General features: G+C 40.3%; 1 protein-coding gene across 5 annotated transcripts in view; it reads right to left on the reverse strand.

Moving 5' to 3' along the window:
* Positions 1 to 1086: 1086 nt before the first annotated feature.
* Positions 1087 to 18814, reverse strand: part of LOC124048932 (nucleus accumbens-associated protein 2-like) — a 43738-nt gene continuing 26010 nt past the window's right edge. For all 5 annotated transcript variants that reach the window (XM_046370115.1, XM_046370118.1, XM_046370117.1 and 2 more), the window contains 4 exons: positions 15048 to 15224; positions 12457 to 12562; positions 12026 to 12123; positions 1087 to 10386 (listed from right to left, as the gene is read on the reverse strand). In XM_046370115.1, coding sequence (XP_046226071.1) covers positions 9866 to 10386; positions 12026 to 12123; positions 12457 to 12562; positions 15048 to 15224 — 902 coding nt within the window. In that variant the 3' untranslated portion in view covers positions 1087 to 9865. The remainder of the gene's footprint in view (positions 10387 to 12025; positions 12124 to 12456; positions 12563 to 15047; positions 15225 to 18814) is intronic.

Below are 18814 nucleotides of genomic sequence, written 5' to 3' on the forward strand. Positions count from 1 at the left end.
ATTTAATCTCCGGACTATTTTGTCCTGTTGTTTGGACTGGCAACTTATATACGCCCTGTGTGTTGGCGTGACTGTTTTGTTGCGCTGGGGAATAAATTTGAAAGAAAGACTGAACCCTGCTCTCTGCGCCTGATTCCACCCACCACTCCTAGTTGATAGTAACAAAACTATTCCACTTTGGCACACTTTGTGTGTAGGACCAACAAATCTCAATTGAATCCATTTTAAATTCAGGCTGTAACACAACAAAATGTGGAGAAAGGGTTGTGAATACTTTCTGAAGGCACTGTATAGCCATGTGATTTTTATTTGTTATTTTTATTTGCTATTCACTTTGTATTTATTCCTATATATATATATATATATATGTGTGTATCTTATCTTTAACTCTGCATTGGAAAAGGACACCTAAGTAAACATTTCACTGTTAGTCTACAGCTGTTGTCTACGAAGCATGTGACAATTTTTATTTTTATTTATTCCACGTTGTTTCAATGTCATAACAACATTGAATCAACAAAGTGTATGCCCAGTGGGGAATTTTGCTATTTTAGAGCAAATTTCTTGTAATTTAATTTTACCAATATCTTATCTTATTTTTTGGTTTGGGTGATCGAACCTATCATGTCCCCCATTGGCCTTGGCTTTGTCCCAATAGCTTTTTATTTTCCATACTGTTGTGTGACTAAAAGTGATACACCTGAGCAGGGGTATTCCTATCTTACCCTATAATCGAGGTGGGGAGTACTGCTGGTGCTGTTCTACCTGATAATGAATTGCACCTTCCTGGTGTCCCAGGTCTAAATCAGACCTTGATTAGAGGGAAGGAATAAGAATAATAAAAGAAGCAGTGAAGCCGCTTCGAGGTCTAGATTATAATTTGAGGGACCTAGAGTAACTACTAATAATTTGGAGAAACCTTTTCTATTTGTTTCCTGAGTTTTCTGAACACTGTATTGGACTACCATGCCAATTGCTCTATTCATGTTGATATCAGTTCAACAAGGACTGGTACATGTTGAAGTGGCCAGTTTCAAGAAGAACAATAACGACAAACAGGGAATATAAAACAAGAAGACTGGAATATATGTTGAAGTAAGGAGTTTTATTAGAAGGCAGACTTCAAAGTATTGCATTTGAAAGAAATCAATTTACTCGTGAACTACACAATGTCAACCTCAACTAAAACTGGCGGTGGAAGGAAAAAACATATTTGGAATGGAGATTTGTTTGTTCTTTATGCAACATCAAAAGTAGCATCTTGTGTTTCCTCGTGTATATATTATTGATGCTTGAGTCAGAAGGCGCATATACATTTTAATCATTATCTTTTCAAATATAAAGCGGTCACAGAGTTCCACCCCCATTAAAACCAACCCCATTCTCCTGTCCCATTTTGGCCAGGTTCCAGCTTAATGGAACTCAATCTCTCAGACATCGACAAATGTCAAAAGTCACTTCCCACTGGGGACAAGCATCAATTTAACGTCTATTCCAAATTGGTTCAATGTCATTTCATTGAAATGATGTGGAAACAACGTTGATTCAAGCAGTGTATGCCCTGTGGGTTGTCATAAAGGCCTAGATTTGTCAAGTAAGCTAAGTTACCCCAAAGTGCTGCTCTAGGATCAATTTAAATGATCCTCATCCTGACCGTGACATTTAGAAGTAAAAAACACAGCAGGTCCTAGATCAATCAGGTTCTCAGTCAAATCTAGAGTAGCTAAGAGAGGTGCACAGAGAACATGCAGTTGCCTAGGCAACCCTGAGGGCCAGAGTTGGCACTGCCACAGGCCTCCGTTCTGGAGTAGGTAGCTCACATGGACCAATAGCAAAGCTGGAAGCAACAAGGCAGGAATTAGCAGGAGCCCAGCTATTGATGACACATCTCCCATAGTGCAGGTGGGTCTTCCCTGTTCTGATTGTCAGCGCTCTAAGAACATGGCTTTAAAGGTTGCTCCCAGAGACTTAAGACTGTCCTCCAACCTTCACTCTTACATTTTGAAATAATTTTTTACTTTATTATTTCTAAAGTGCTGGCATTATGTTCAAAGACAAACAAACAAACTTAGTGCAGTTATTTTCCGAGTCGGTCTATAGGTTCACATGCACATCCATTACAGTAGTCAGTTTTACGATACCTCAAGCCTTACTGTAGTTATTACAATTTCTGTAAGCTGGGTGGGTTTATGCAAACGGTCAATAGGAGGTTTTGTATCGGTAGACAAAATGCACTCAAATAGGATCTTTTTCTTTGTCCTAGGCTCAGAGCTGACTACAGCAAAGAGCCTGATATACCTTTGAAATTAATTGCATGGTGTGTCTAGATCATGGACTCAGTTACGTAGGACTAATTTAATGGGCGTCTCAATGTTTCAGCATGCATTATATTACAGTCATTGAACAAAGACCTGTTGTTATTTCGGCACTGATCCTAAGAAGAAACACACAGGGATTTCATGACGGATTTCGTCATATCGGCAATCCATACGAAAGGACCTGTAGTTAGTGTAGAACCTCTCCTTCCATGACCACCACACTAGAGGAATGAGCACTGTATAAGTGGGTTCTGTAGGAATTGGGTAACCAAATGGCACACAGAGCAGTTGGTACGGGGAACACTTAACAGCTCAGTGTAGGCTACTGTGTGTAGACCTTCCATAGCGCGTTGCCAAATTGGTGGACCTCAGCACCCACTCGCTACAATCCCACAATCTTTCCTGCTCATTGTGTTCATACAGTTTTGTTGGACAAGTTGGACTAAAATGCTGTTTCAGATTAGGCCTCTATTTGAAGAAATAGCTACACTAAGTAAACATTGTAAACTAGAACATTATATTACATACATATGGGACAGCATTCTTTTCAGCAACCACAAACAGAGCTCACTCTCTTTAGGTTAGCCACAACATTCTCTGAGTTTCACTCAGTTTTCTAGCGCAGCATAATTTCATTTATAACTTCGACCCCATTTTTTGTTGTGTGGCTTGGAAAGATTTAGGTACAACAGATGCAGTAAGGCAGGCTGGAAGTGAATCAGATATAAACGGGTTGAAGCATTAAACAAAGACAATGTATAAAAACAAGGGTTCATATGGGTAAAGTTTGTACTACTGTAGCCTACTCCATGGCTCATTTAAAGCCTTTCCAGTCTGTGATCATTCAGGGTGATAACTGTTGAGTGTGTGATATATATTTCAGATTGATCAAGTCTACATGTTATTCAGGTGGTTTTGAAATAACAAATAACATCAATAACTAAATATTCTGCTCCTCAGGCAGTATAGATCACTACTGACAAGAAGTGGAGTAAACTTAGTCATTATTTGATCAAGTAGCATGAAACTAACAAAGGTTTCTAATCTACTGTGTATGTGATAATATGCCACTATTCTAGCCTGTCAGAATTGCTAGACCTATAGAAGCATGCCCATGCAAAACGTCACAGTATAGTGTTTCTCGTGTTGACACATACTGTGCTGCAATTCAAGAAGGCAAATGGATTGGAGCGTCCAGAATACGGAGCGATTTCAGTGTCAACAGAAATTGAGTGTGAATTCCATACTTTTGTATTTGTATTAGGATATTTTAATTTAATATTTTTGAATTTGTAATGCACAAATGTAATCATTGAATTCATAAATTGAACTTGTATTTCAAGATTTGAAACTAAATTGAATGAATATTGCATTCCGTTTTAAATTCTATTTCAATTGAATTGAATATTAGAATTCAACATTTATACATTCAGTTTCAATATGGTAGATATTGCATTAATTGTATGTGTATCAATTTGACAAAGTAGCATTTCAAGGGTATCAAAGTTTCATATATTCAAATGATCAGATCCATTCAGATTTAGTTTTCAAATTCCTTTTTTCACATTTTAGTTTACTTTTGTTTAACTAGGCAAGTCAGTTAAGAACACATTCTTATTTTCAATGACGGCCCGAGGAACAGTGAGTTTACTGCCTTGTTCAGGGGCAGAAGTTCTCTAAATTCAGATTCAAAACCAGAGACAACATTCTGGTACTTTCCCAGTCAGGAAAGGTAGAGGAGAACAGATAGAATCAAACACTCCCTGTGGTAAACGGAAGCTTCTAGAGCCAATGTGACATGTTGAATTGATTTTCTTTCTATGAATTTGGCTCTAGCGTTTGAATAATTTTTGGTTATAAGCTATTATGACCCGGTTCCTAAAAGCTAAGACAGTCTGGAACATGGACGTGCCTTCTGTTCACCTCTATAATGATCACAGGCTGCGCAGGACACGTAAGAAGGGAGTGTCACAAAAAACACAATTTGGCCCCCATAAGAATGTATAGTTTAATAGCCCCGGTCATAGCCCTTCGAAGGATAGCCTTTCCGCTCCCTATTTAATATTTCTCTTGTGAGTGAAAAGGTTTGAAACAGATCTCCTGCATGTCACAAGACTGTGTTAGCCCATTTAGCTAAAGCCTAGAAATTTGAATAGATTTTGATTTGATTATAGGTAAAAATTCAAGAAGTTCATGTAAAGGACGACCGAGATTTGCTGGCTGCTGGCTGCTGGCTTATTAAAAGGAAAACTCCACCCAAAATATTGATTTTTTTCTTAAAGTCCACTGTTGATACAATCCCAAAATGTTTTGCATGTCAGCAGTCAGGTTTACAAGATATAGGATTTTCAAAAAGCAAAGTGTCACGTCATATGTCTTTTGCGTCATATGATGCATTTTGCATCATCATGATGATGATGTGGCAAGTGACACTTTACTTCTTGAAAGTCCAATATCTTGAAAGAAAAGTTAACAGCTGACATGCAAAATATTTTGCGACTGTATTATTGAAAAAAATACCAAAATATCATTTTTAGGTGGATTTTTCCTTTAACGTTACTGCTTCCCAATGATTCAGCTCATACTGAGACTCGGACTCATGAAAAGAGCGTGTTTGGTGGTTCATGCTCATTTGATGAGCCACCTTGCCTGAGACCTAAAGATGTGTTAGTTTGACATGTCTGAGTTTGTGTTAGACGTGTTAGTTTCAAGTCTCTGGCAAGGATAGTCATTACAAGAGTAACGTGATTTACTGGGTTGACTGTGTTAGCCTGCTGAGCTAAAGCCTAGACATTGGTTCTGTGACTAGGAAGGGTCTCTTCAAGGAGGAGGTCAAAGGGTGGTGAAGCGTAAGACAGGTGGTTCGGTGACCACGCTCGCATAATGAGTAACTTGTCTGAGACCTAAAAAATTGCATTGTCTGGCGCACAGGAGCCCTGGGTTAGAACCCCATCAGTCAAACAAACACGTCTTCAGGTCTCAGGCAAGGTTGCTCATCACATGCATGGATCACCAAACCAACTCTGCTGCACTCTCATTAAATGGGGTGGACAGATCCTTCTGCTTCTGTTTGCCACAGAATGTTTTGTTCAGTAGGCCTGATTTCGAACCCAGTTAGCTATATTGGTGCCGTGATCTCTGAGTATGAGGTCAAAGGGGGGTGAAATGTAACTGAGATGGTTTGAAGAACCACGCTCTTTTGATGAGTAACCTTGCTGAACACATTAAGACTTGTGTTAGCTTCCTGAACTCATCCCTTTGAGCTTCAGCTTAGAGGGCTAACACAGTCTTGTGACATGCAAGAGACCTGGTTCTAACCCAGTCAGTCACAAGAACAATAAGAAATAGGGAGTGGAAAGGCTATCCTTAGAATAGCTATGACAGGGCTATTCTACTATATTCTTATGGGGACCAAATAGCATTTTTTGTGTGACACTCGCTTTTAACGTGTCCTGTGCACCTGTGATTCATCATAGACGGGAACAGAAGGCATGTCCATGTTCCAGAGAGTCTTAGCTTCCTGGAATGGGGTTATAATAGCTTATAGCCAAAACAGCTGAGACAAATTCATAGGAAGAAAATTGGCTTTAGAAACCGCCAGAAGCTTTGGTTTACCACAGAGAGCATCTGTTCTCCTCTACCTCTCATGGCTGGCAAAGTACAAGGATGTTGTCTGTAGTTTTGAATCTACATTTAGAGAATTTAATTTGAAAACTAAATCTGAATTCATCTGAGAAATTGAATATATGAAACTTTGATGAATTTGAAATTATAGTTTGTAAACTTCATAAACAGACAATGAATGCAATATCTACCATATTGAAACTGAATGAATTGAAATATAATTTTAAAACTGAATGCAATATTCATTCAATCCAGTTTCAAATCATGAAATACATGTTCAATTCATGCATTTGTGCATTACAAATTCAAAAATATTAAATTCAAATGTAATATCCTAATACGAATAAAAAATTATGGAATTCAAATACAATTTCTGTTGAAACTGAAATCGCTCCATACCAGAGTCTTAATATTTGTATTATTTGCTTACAGGAGCACACAGTAAAGGGCTACTTTTCTAAGCCCCCTCCAACATTCCAACATTCTAACCTCGCCTGCCAATGTATTCTGGGAAAACAAAGCCTATTTATTGTCAGCACTTATTTTACCTTAGCATTCAGAGCTGTACATAAAAAAACAATACCTGGCTCTCCATTCTGTCATCATGACTCTAATAAAGCTAGTTTAATTATTTGTCGAAGTCCCAAAACAAACAGATTAAGCACAATACACTCTTCCCCTGCAGTCTCGATTAAGGCACTGATCCCCGCACCTTCTTCAGAACAGGACACGTATCAACATTTCCCATCACAGGGAAACTCCCTACCTGATGACAGTATTGCACTGGAAAGCATTTCACTTCCCCTTAGAGCCAGTAGTGGTTGCACATGCAAATCGACAAAAGGAGAAAGCAGTTATTACTTATATTACAGGCTTGGTATTCAGACCGTCTATCTGTCCTATCTTATTAATGAGTTGCAACAAGCAGGTTTAATTATAGATGAGATAAAGAACAAGGAACATAATTGGTTTCTTGTTGGGGATGTAGATAGAATAAGTGAACAACCTATCAATAGGCCAACAAACATGGCAAGTTTGACTGTATATTTGGGTATTCACCGACATCGGCAGACATCTTCACCATCCTTCTTTATTGAAATCACACAGCAGCTCCAGTGCCCTTAAGACGGAACGTCGGTCACCTTTCTTTCAAATAATTGTTAATGTTATTCCATTCTCCGGCCCACTTTATATGAGCAGATGCAACACTGTACAAGCTGCTAGAAAATAATTGTATCTTGTGGCACCAAGATCCTGTACTTTAATGTACAGTACTGTTCCTATGCTCTACCAGGGCTAGAAACCAGCTGACATTCACCCACAGTCTCAAACAACCAGTCACTCATCTCCCTTCCATGCAGGTCACATTTCTCCAAAAATACTCTTGTAAACGTATTTGTTTTCTCATTTCCTAGCTAGTGCAATTATACATCTGGGCTCCTAATTACAGAAACAGGATCATACCCAAAAGAACCATACGACAGGATCATATATATATATATATATTAAACACAACACAACTGGCCCAATCTTGAAAATGGCACATATAATAAAGCATTGGAAAGAGGAAATGTGATCTTGTTTGTTCTCTCTTGTTTCATTGTTATGTTATCCCAGGCATGCCAGCGTTTTGAAAGTTGGCCCAGTGTAAAGCTGTAGTCGAATGACATTGGGGACAAAAATAGATTTGTTTCTGAAACCAGATCAATCTTGTTTTTTTTTAGTAAATATAGATGTTTCCAGAACAATAATATCTAACAAACATGATGTGCTTTCCCATCATGCAATTATAAAACAACAAAAAAAGGCTGTCCATTCAAATGACTGTTTTGGGAGTTGATTAAACCTCATGTTTTTAACCAGGTGTTAGATTAAGTACACATTCATAAACTATAACATACATACCGCGTGGGTGTCTGATAGGCCTATCAATATGTTACCCCAAGCAACCCTTCCATTTAGACTCCCTACTTGTGGCAAAAATGAACAGCTAGAACAGAAAAAGTGCGACAAAACTAGTAAAAAAGTGCAACATTTTGTCTCCCTAACTGTCGTCGTCAGCATGACCGCCCGTCCAAGTCCACTAACCTCAAACCTTCCAAGATAAGGGGACAAATGTCAGTTACTTCTTTAGAACAGTCATATCTCAGCAGCTCCATAAGTTTACCATCAATCCCTCCCTATAACCTCTTCAAATAAGCCAGAAGAAATTTCTCATATTAGTTTCATTCAATAATTTACAACAACAAAAATGGTTGGAGGATGAAAGGAAGCTGTAGGCTGGGTGCTGCAGTCGGTGTCAATCCTTTCTTCTCAGCAAGTCTCTAGCATGCCTCCACCCCAGGCCACTAATCTGGGTCAAACGTAGGCCAAACGTAGGCCAAACGCATGACTCCGAAGAGAAACACATACCAGTCTCTCCTCCTTGGAGTATTAATGATCTATCTTCAGGCAACTGCTGATTGTTTTCTGTATGCAGATTCATAAATGGCTCTGTTGTTGTTGTTGATTCTCTGTACTCATTTTGCATGCAAGCGTTGTGTTAGTGCATGTTTGTGTCTCTGGCATTGTGATACTGTGTGTTTTTTTTGTAAAGGTATGCTAAATGATGCAAACACTGTTAAGCCGGTTGGTCAGTGTCTCAGATGCATCAGAGGTTAAAATCACAAGGTGTGTGGGAACAGTGTGTGTATATACGTGAGCCTATCCGCCAAAAGACACAGGCATTGCATTGACTGGCTAATAGAAGAAATCATCTTGTATAAGGATGATCCATAGACAAAAAAGCCCTTCATATTTCCAGATCAAGTGTTCAATCAGTTAGAAAACCACAACCCTTAAGCAGCAGGGTAAGAGGTTAAAAGTGTCTCTTCTCTTTCACAAAATCACATGCTTGGTTTTTCCCCCACATGCAATTGTTCAACTGATTTGTTGCTCTGTATGTTGAGATGAGATCATGTGATATCTTCCAAGAATTTGTGTGGCACTTAAAGAAGGAACATGGTCATTTGTGTTAAATACACTGATCCATGTTGTTCCTGTAGAGAACTGTATGTTCAGTCTCTCACACAGCCAGTGCAGTGTGTGCTGCTTCAGCGTTACTGAGGTTATTTTCAGAACCCATTCTGCTTTCCTTTGAAAAGCGCAATACAGGTTAAACAATAATGTATGAATTATTATTATATCTGTAACCCAAGTATGCCTGATAGTTTAGGTCAACTGTGTACCCTAGGATTACTATGTTTATGTTTTAACCATTTATTTAAGCGGATCACAATGGAGATATGTTTTCAAACTTTTTTTGTGTCAAACTTAATGATTTTAAATGCATTATACACATGTGTGGTTGTTTTGTGTTTTAAATGATCATATACATATATCTATCTATTCCAAGAAGAGGGCTATCATTTTACAGTCTTATCTGATCTATTCATAGATGAAACTGTTATGTAGCAAGTTCTACTACTCTGCGGGAATGATAACACAACAGTGTTACTTTGTTCAGTTTTCTACAATTGGGTCTTGAAGATGAACCAGAAGACAAAAAATAATCTGGAGAAATAGTAAAGTAATGTTTTTCCATTTTTAAATGAGAGATTTCTTATATTCGCTGAGTCATTTAGCTTGTTCCCCAGCAATGCCTGTGTCTGTTCAGCATAAAAAATCTTGTACTTCTTGTACTCCCTGTCCTGCTAAAAAATACACTGCAGTGTGTGTGTTTTTATGTGTGTGTTTGTTCATTGCACAGTACTGTAAGTTCTGCAAGCGTGGCTTCTCGTGCTGAGAGGTTCCCTTTGGAGAGCCTGGAGGAGGACAAGAGATGGAGGAGAAAAGAAATAGCAAGCGATAGACAAAGTGTGGCGGTGGATGGATCGGAGACAGTAGTCAGGGGATATTCACTGCCCGTTCACTATCAGGCCGTCTCAAAACTCCTCCCCTTCCTGTCCCGGGGCCATGTTACTCCGCTCTCCAGCCTCGCCTCCCGGGATCATCGTTCCCTCCACACCATCCAAACCCATCTCCTCTTCCTCCTCCTGCTGCTCATCCCCCCCTGCTTGGGAACCAACGATCTCCGCATCCACGTCCTCCCCTACAGCCACCCCCGATCCCGGGCTGCCCATGTCCAACAGGGCGTGAGTCCTGAGTGGGTCCTTGAGTTCCGGGTACAGCCTCTGGTCCAGGGAAAGGCTAGAGGGGGTCAGGGATTTGAAGTCGGTTTCGAAGGGGAGCACCACCCCGGGTCCGGCGGCTCCCAGGGCCAGGCCCAGGCCCACACCAGCGGCCACCCCCACACCGGCCCGGTAGACCTCCATGCCATCGGGTAGCATGGACTTGATCTTGGGCAGCCAGCGTTTGCGGACGCGCCGCGCGTTGGTGCACATGTCAGCGGCGATCACGTTCATCTCACTCTCCTTGAAGTTGGGCGCAAAGTTCTGACAGTAGACTAGAGAGAGGGGGGGGGGGTTGAAAGACATTCAGCTTTGTAAATCAGTAGCCATTTTGCCTGTGGATCAGTCAACAGTACCAGTCAAAAGTTTGTACACACCTCCTCATTCAAGGGTTTTTCTTTATTTTTAATACTTTAGAATACTTTTTAATACTTTAGAATAATAGTGGACATCAAAACTATGAAATAACACATGGAAATGATGTAGTAACCAAAAACTTTTAAACAAATCCAAATTTATGCTATAATTTAGATTCTTCAAAGAAGCCACCCTTTGCCTTGATTACAGCTTTGCACACTCTTGATATTCTCTCAGCCGGCTTCATGAGGAATGCTTTTCCAAAAGTCTTGAAGGAGTTCCCACATATGCTGAGCACTTCACTCTGCGGTCCAACTAATCCCAAACCTTCTGAATTGGGTTGAGGTTGGGTGATTGTGGAGGCCAGGTCATCTGATGCAGCAGTCCATCACTCTCCTTGGTCAAATAGCCCTTACACAGCCTGGAGGTGTGTTTTGGGTCATTGTCCTGTTGAAAAACAAATTATAGTCTCACTAAATGCAAACCAGATGGGATGGCGTATTGCTGCAGAATGCTGTGGTAGACAGTGTCACCAGCAAAAGACACAGACAGTGTCACCAGCAAAAGACCCCACACCATCACATCTCCTCCTCCATGCTTCATGATGGGAACCACACATGCGGAGATCATCCGTTCACTTACTCTGCATCTCACAAAGACATGGCGGTTGGAACTAAAAATTTCACACTTGGACTTATCAGACCGAAAGACAGATTGCCACCTTTCTAATGTCCATTGCTCGTGTTTCTTGGCCCAAGCAAGTCTCATCTTCTATTGGTGTCCTTTAGTAGTGGTTTCTTTGCAGCAATTCGACCATGAAGGCTTGATTCACACAGTCTCCTCTGAACAGTTGATGTTGAGATGTGTCAAGGTGCAGTTAACTCTAATGAACTTATCCTCTGCAGCAGAGGTAACTCTAGGTCTTCCTTTCCTGTGTAGGTCCTCATGAAAGCCAGTTTCATCACAGTGCTTGATGGTTTTTGTGACTGCACTTGAAGAAACTTTCAAAGTTCTTGAAATGTCCTAAACGCATTAAGAAGGAAAGAAATTCCACAAATGAACTTTTAACAAGGCACACTTGTTAATTGAATTGCATTCCAGGTGACTATCTCATGAAACTGGTTGAGAGAATGCCAAGAGTGTGCAAAGATGTCATCAAGGCAAAGGATGGCTACTTTGAAGAATCTAAATTATAGCATGACTACATGATTCCATGTGTTATTTCATAGTTTTGATGTCTTCACTATTATTCTAGAATTATATATATTTTTTTAAACCTTCAATGAGCAGTTGTGCCCAATTTTTTGACTGGAACTGTATATGCATAGTTGATCGTTGTTTAAAAAAAATATAAAACAAATATTACACTTAAACAAGTGATGTTAAAATGTACTTGAACTTCCATGAATTCACACCTCTTCAGTCATAATCTCACAAATCATCTACAATAGTTTGACTCTTAAACAATAATCATTCAACAGAGGCTGCCATCCCCATGAACCATTATCCTCCATATTTCACAATGTAAGATCAACATTTGACCAGCGCCAGACTCACGTTTGACAGCATTGAGCACACGGCTGTCCAGAGGTTTCCTACTGGGGTCACTGGTAGAGGAACGGATGCCAGTTCCACAGCTGTTAGCCAGGGTGTTCCTGCAGAAACACAGAGCCAACACCAGAGGGCAGCGGTAACACCAAACCCATAGGATTACATGTCTCAACACGACTGACTGTGCTGCACTCCAAACCATAGATTTATGCTGACTTGAGAATATACATTCACACATATATATTACACTTAGAAAGCAAGGAATGTAAATGTAAGTTGGATATGTGGAAGGATTTTGAGTATGAATATGACCCCACATGAAACAGATCATTATAAATCTATACTGACAAGGTTAACATCTTCTGAATCTGAGTCACACCTAAAACATGTAAATAATGTCATTATTAACCAATACCTTTAGACTAGCTTTGACTTACCTGTCGAAGAACGTGGCGAGCAGGCGACGCAGTAGGACTTTGTGTTTGATGCCAGCACACAGGTGACAGTTCATCAGCTGGCCCCGTGTCATAAACACAGATGTACCTTGGGTGGTATGATAGAGAGCTCCCTGAGTGAAATAGGTTTCCCTATCACTAATCCATTACCCTGTGTTTCTATCACTAATCCATTACCCTGTTTCTATCACTACTCCATTACACTGTGTTTCTATCGCTACTCCATTAACCTGTGTTTCTATCACTACTCCATTACCCTGTGTTTCTATCACTACTCCATTACCCTGTGTATCTTTCACTACTCCATTACCCTGTGTTTCTATCACTAATCCATTATCCTGTGTTTCTGTCACTACTCCATTACCCTGTGTTTCTATCACTACTCCATTACCCTGTGTTTCTTTCACTACTCCATTACCCTGTTTCTATCACTACTCCATTACACTGTGTTTCTATCGCTACTCCATTACCCTGTGTTTCTGTCACTACTCCATTGCCCTGTGTTTCTGTCACTACTCCATTACCCTGTGTTTCTATCACTAATCCATTACCCTGTTTCTATCACTACTCCATTACACTGTGTTTCTATCGCTACTCCATTACCCTGTGTTTCTATCACTACTCCATTATCCTGTGTTTCTATCACTACTCCATTACCCTGTGTATCTTTCACTACTCCATTACCCTGTGTTTCTATCACTAATCCATTATCCTGTGTTTCTGTCACTACTCCATTACCCTGTGTTTCTTTCACTACTCCATTACCCTGTGTTTCTATCACTACTCCATTACCCTGTGTTTCTTTCACTACTCCATTACCCTGTTTCTATCACTACTCCATTACACTGTGTTTCTATATCGCTACTCCATTACCCTGTGTTTTCTATCACTACTCCATTACCCTGTGTTTCTACCACTAATCCATTACCCTGTTTCTATCACTACTCCATTACACTGTGTTTCTATCACTACTCCATTACACTGTGTTTCTATCACTACTCCATTATCCTGTGTTTCTGTCACTACTCCATTACCCTGTGTTTCTATCACTAATCCATTACCCTGTTTCTATCAATACTCCATTACACTGTGTTTCTATCATTACTCCATTACCCTGTGTTTCTATCACTACTCCATTACCCTGTGTTTCTTTCACTACTCCATTACCCTGTGTTTCTATCACTAATCCATTACCCTGTTTCTATCACTACTCCATTACACTGTGTTTTTATTGTTACTCCATTACCCTGTGTTTCTATCACTACTCCATTACCCTGTGTTTCTTTCACTACTCCATTACCCTGTTTCTATCACTACTCCATTACACTGTGTTTCTATCGCTACTCCATTACCCTGTGTTTTCTATCACTACTCCATTACCCTGTTTCTATCACTACTCCATTACACTGTGTTTCTATCGCTACTCCATTACCCTGTGTTTCTGTCACTACTCCATTGCCCTGTGTTTCTGTCACTACTACATTATCCTGTGTTTCTATCACTAATCCATTACCCTGTTTCTATCACTACTCCATTACCCGGTGTTTCTGTCACTACTCCATTACCCTGTGTCTATCACTACTCCATTACACTGTGTTTCTATCACTACTCCATTATCCTGTGTTTCTGTCACTACTCCATTACCCTGTGTTTCTTTCACTACTCCATTACCCTGTGTTTCTATCACTAATCCATTACCCTGTTTCTATCACTACTCCATTACACTGTGTTTCTATCGTTACTCCATTACCCTGTGTTTCTATCACTACTCCATTACCCTGTGTTTCTTTCACTACTCCATTACCCTGTTTCTATCACTACTCCATTACACTGTGTTTCTATCGCTACTCCATTACCCTGTGTTTTCTATCACTACTCCATTACCATGTGTTTCTATCACTACTCCATTAACCTGTGTTTCTATCACTACTCCATTATCATGTGTTTCTGTCATTACTCCATTACCCTGTGTTTCTTTCACTACTCCATTATCCTGTGTTTCTATCACTAATCCATTACCCTGTTTCTATCACTACTCCATTACACTGTGTTTCTATCGTTACTCCATTACCCTGTGTTTCTATCACTACTCCATTACCCTGTGTTTCTTTCATTACTCCATTACCCTGTGTTTCTATCACTAATCCATTACCATTTCTATCACTACTCCATTACACTGTATTTCTATCGCTACTCCATTACCCTGTGTTTCTATCACTACTCCATTGCCCTGTGTTTCTATCACTACTTTACAACCCAACTCTGCCAGCCTCTCATTTCTTTCATTCAACATTTATGCTGTAAAAGTACTCTATCACCCTGACAGTGCTATTTCACTCCATCACTTATTTTGTATCCCTTTATTCCCATCACTTATGGGACAACTCTTATGAATACAATTTCCAAAGTATTTATAACAAATGGCAAATCAACTTGAACTTGAACATTTCATACAGCATTTGATCTAATCTCAACCTGACTAGGTATCCCCCTTTCCATTCCTTTTACCTCAACCCTTTTACCAAAGACCAACAGAGACCTTGCACTATTCATCAATCTCCCCTGCAGCATACCTCCCACCAGCTCCAGTTTCTCCCCCGGGTCTCCTTCGGTGTAGAGCTTGGGGTGGCAGCGGTATCCGATCTGGCTGATGAGGCTGGCGGGCAGGGCCACCAGGTCCCTACGGACCAGCACACAGGAGCGGTTCTCCAGGGACAGGGGCATGGCTGCCATCTCTGGCTTGTCCTGGACTGGAGAGGGATAGGTGAGGAGAGGGGGAGGGTTAACTCTGTAGTGTAGGAATTCATAGGGAAGAGTTATGGATAGAACTATAAACCCTTTCTATAGAGAGGGAGGCGTTCACCCTACGTGAAATACAGAGAGACAGAATGACAAAGAGAATGAGAGTCACACACATAGACACACTACTATCTAGTCATGAGGGTGTTTAATCAATTCTAAGTTCCAGATAAGCAATGTGCTGTATCATCACCTTGAGGGACACAGGAGAGAGAGTTACTGGTTTCAAACTTTGGATTCCCTCCCAAAAACATCCCATTAACCTCAAGATACTGTACAGACAAACACTTACACCAGACACGTCCACACACACCAGATGTGCTCTCTCACACACACACACACACACACACACACACACACACACACACACACACACACACACACACACACACACACACACACACACACACACACACACACACACACACACACACACACACACACACACACACACACCCGTTTCTTCTTCTATCCTTGTGGGGACCAAACAATTGATTCCAGTTCAAAATCCTATTTTCCCTTAACCCTAACCCCAAGCCTAATTCTAACCCTAACCCTAATTGTAACTCGAATCCTAAACCTAAGCCTAAAATAGCAATTTTCCTTGTGGGGGCCAGCAAAATGTCACCACCTGCTAAATGACTTAAATGTAAATGTAAATGGTCTCCACAAGGATAGTAAAAACACACATGCTCATGCACGCACGCACGCACGCAACGCACGCACGCACGCACGCACGAAATGCACACACACACACACACACACACACACACACACACACACACACACACACACACACACACACACACACACACACACACACACACACACACACACACACACACACACACACACACACACACACACACACACACACACACACACACACACACCACTCTCAAATATCCCACAATGTCACCCTGGGGTGCTCTGACTGATTGCAGATAGAATGCTGAAACTCTAGACTTTGACAAACCTGTCCAATAACAATGCCTTGAGCAGCAAAAAATATGAAGCACCGCAGTAGGGAGAGTGAAGTGTGTGTGTGCATTAGAGTTGTGATAAAGGAGCTGTTGTTGGTCACGATGTACAGTAAAATGTATAACTTCATACAGCTTTCCCAAATGCCTATATAAAGTCCCATAAGCAGTGGCAACCTGTCATTCAGTGCCTGTTTTGAGCCCCACAGCAACAACATTTTTCCATTAATACGTGTCACATATCAGTTTGCAATCAATGTAAAAGAAAAGTCAAATACATTTCATTGAGTTAATAAACCCTCCATATAAACATGGTCTATTTTATGCTTTCTTGAGTAAGGCAGCTCCAAAATGCAGGGGTTTCAGCCTAGCTCAGTGCTTTCTGTGGTGGTGAGGCAGCCAGCGGAAAATATGGAGCGTAGGGGTTGGTAATGTTCTCTAGTTGTGCCGTGATTGGCTCAGTGTTCTGTCACTCATGGTGACACTGTTTCACTGCCAAATCTAAGGGTAGTCCCTTGGGTGCTGCCATAGAGTTACATTAGAAGTGCCCATCCAAGAAGGCTCAAGATCATTGGCCACAGATAAAATCAAGTTATATCTACAGTAGCTTTGTTGGGACTGATCATGTCAACATCATACTTTGATATTCTTAGCTAGCAGTCATCATCATGAATCAAGTCAAATCTACTGGTAAATATTTTTTAATCCTTGTCTTATGAAGATAAATAATGGAAAGAAATTCTAGATAAAACAATGCTCTTCGGCCTTTGGACATAAACATTACACAACCAGTTCTAAATCGCAAATTCAACTATGAGTGGTTTGGAAGGAATCAGTGGCTAACTGTAAGCATTGCAAAGCAATCACTGGTCTGCAATTCAGTGGAGTGGATGTGTGGTACCAATTCTGGGTTTAAGGGTCTCTTTTTTCCAAGCTTAAAATGATAAATATTCAACATTAGCCATACCCTCAATCCAGCACGATTTCTGCCTCTCTCAAAAGAACTGTTTACTCGGAACTGGGAAATCAGACCTAAGTGAGTTCAAGACAACTGGGAACTCGGGGAAAAAACGAGCTCCGACTGGGAAAATAAGTTTGGAATGGTCATCCAACTCGGAATTGTAAGTCGGGAACTCAGGCCTCTTTCTAGAGCTACGACCTGAAGATCACTGACATCATCATGATTATATCACCCCCCCAGAGTTCCCAGTTGTCCTGAAAGCACCATAAATCCAGAGAATGCCAGACTTTGATGACAAAGTTTGATGACAAAATTAGTCCAACGAAGGACCGCCGCACCACCTTCCTGTTCCAAGTAAGCACAGCACAATAAGGTAAGTCCAGAAATGTCTTGTATGCTGCTGCATAAGTGATGTAATATGCCAGGGAGATATGTACACTGTAGATAAGAAAGTAATACCAAGTGTATGTAGTGTAGTAAGCTGTCAGTAGTCCATGTGCCTCACCCTAATAATTTGGTCTATTTTCCCCTCTTAATTTTGCCTACTGTTCTGATTTGGTGGTGCACATGTAGCCTGTAACCTGTTTTAGAGAAATATAATCATTGATTTTTGTAAGAGCTTTCATTGTCTGCTTATATGTCCCCTATATTTATTCTATGGTTCTGACTTGGTGTAAAGGGAGAACACTGTAAGAACGGCCCATGTTCTGAATTCTGTCGCTGTACATTCAAAAGTGCAGAACAAATACTGTAGTTATATTGACTATGTTCGTCCTAACTCGCTCATTAATGTATTAATCGAAATTACAGATTGCATCTTATCTGCTTGTTGTCCCCTTATGACATAGTTTGTACATCTCAATTGTCAGTAGAAACCATATTTGTTTAAGCAAGTCAGCCATATCAGCTATGCTTTTTTTTTAAAGGCAGTAAATGTGGTTGAACTGTTTCACCGCCAGACAAGGCTCAGCTGATAGCCAGGTGAAACAGTGGTAAGGTGTTGGGACTGCTGTTGGGACTCTGGGCCTAGCAGTTTGTGGGTACCGTTTGTCACCGTTATAGTGCAATTAATCTATTGTTTAGTGTTGTGTAGTGGTTTTGCTGGCATGCATCCCCCAACATTGCTTTGGGTTTTCCCCACCAAGATTTACATACTAAAATCACCACTGACTATAAACATGACATGACGCAATGCTAATGTTAAGCAGGCCTAAATTGTCTATATCATTTATGACATGCTATGAGATCCATTATATGAAACCCATTTTATGAAGTCACATGTGACATTATTTATGACACATCCATTCATGATTTTGTAAGAACAATGTATAGGACAGCCTACTAAACTGGCACGCTTGGATATCAAATGTGTTACCTGATACAAGAGTACTAACCTGATCCATTCTCCAGCTCAACATTTAGTAATACGTTTCTTAAATATTGCCCCCTAAAACCATTTTTCTACATGGCTGTTTTTGTCTGTATAATATGCAACATATTCTTTGATTATTACATTTCAAAATGAAAGGAATATTGCTTCATTTGACTCATGAAGTGAGATATTGCAAGAGAACCTTTGCTTTGACATCAAAGGATATTC

Source organism: Oncorhynchus gorbuscha, linkage group LG11, assembly GCF_021184085.1.
Source record: "Oncorhynchus gorbuscha isolate QuinsamMale2020 ecotype Even-year linkage group LG11, OgorEven_v1.0, whole genome shotgun sequence".
Classification (NCBI taxonomy): domain Eukaryota; kingdom Metazoa; phylum Chordata; class Actinopteri; order Salmoniformes; family Salmonidae; genus Oncorhynchus; species Oncorhynchus gorbuscha.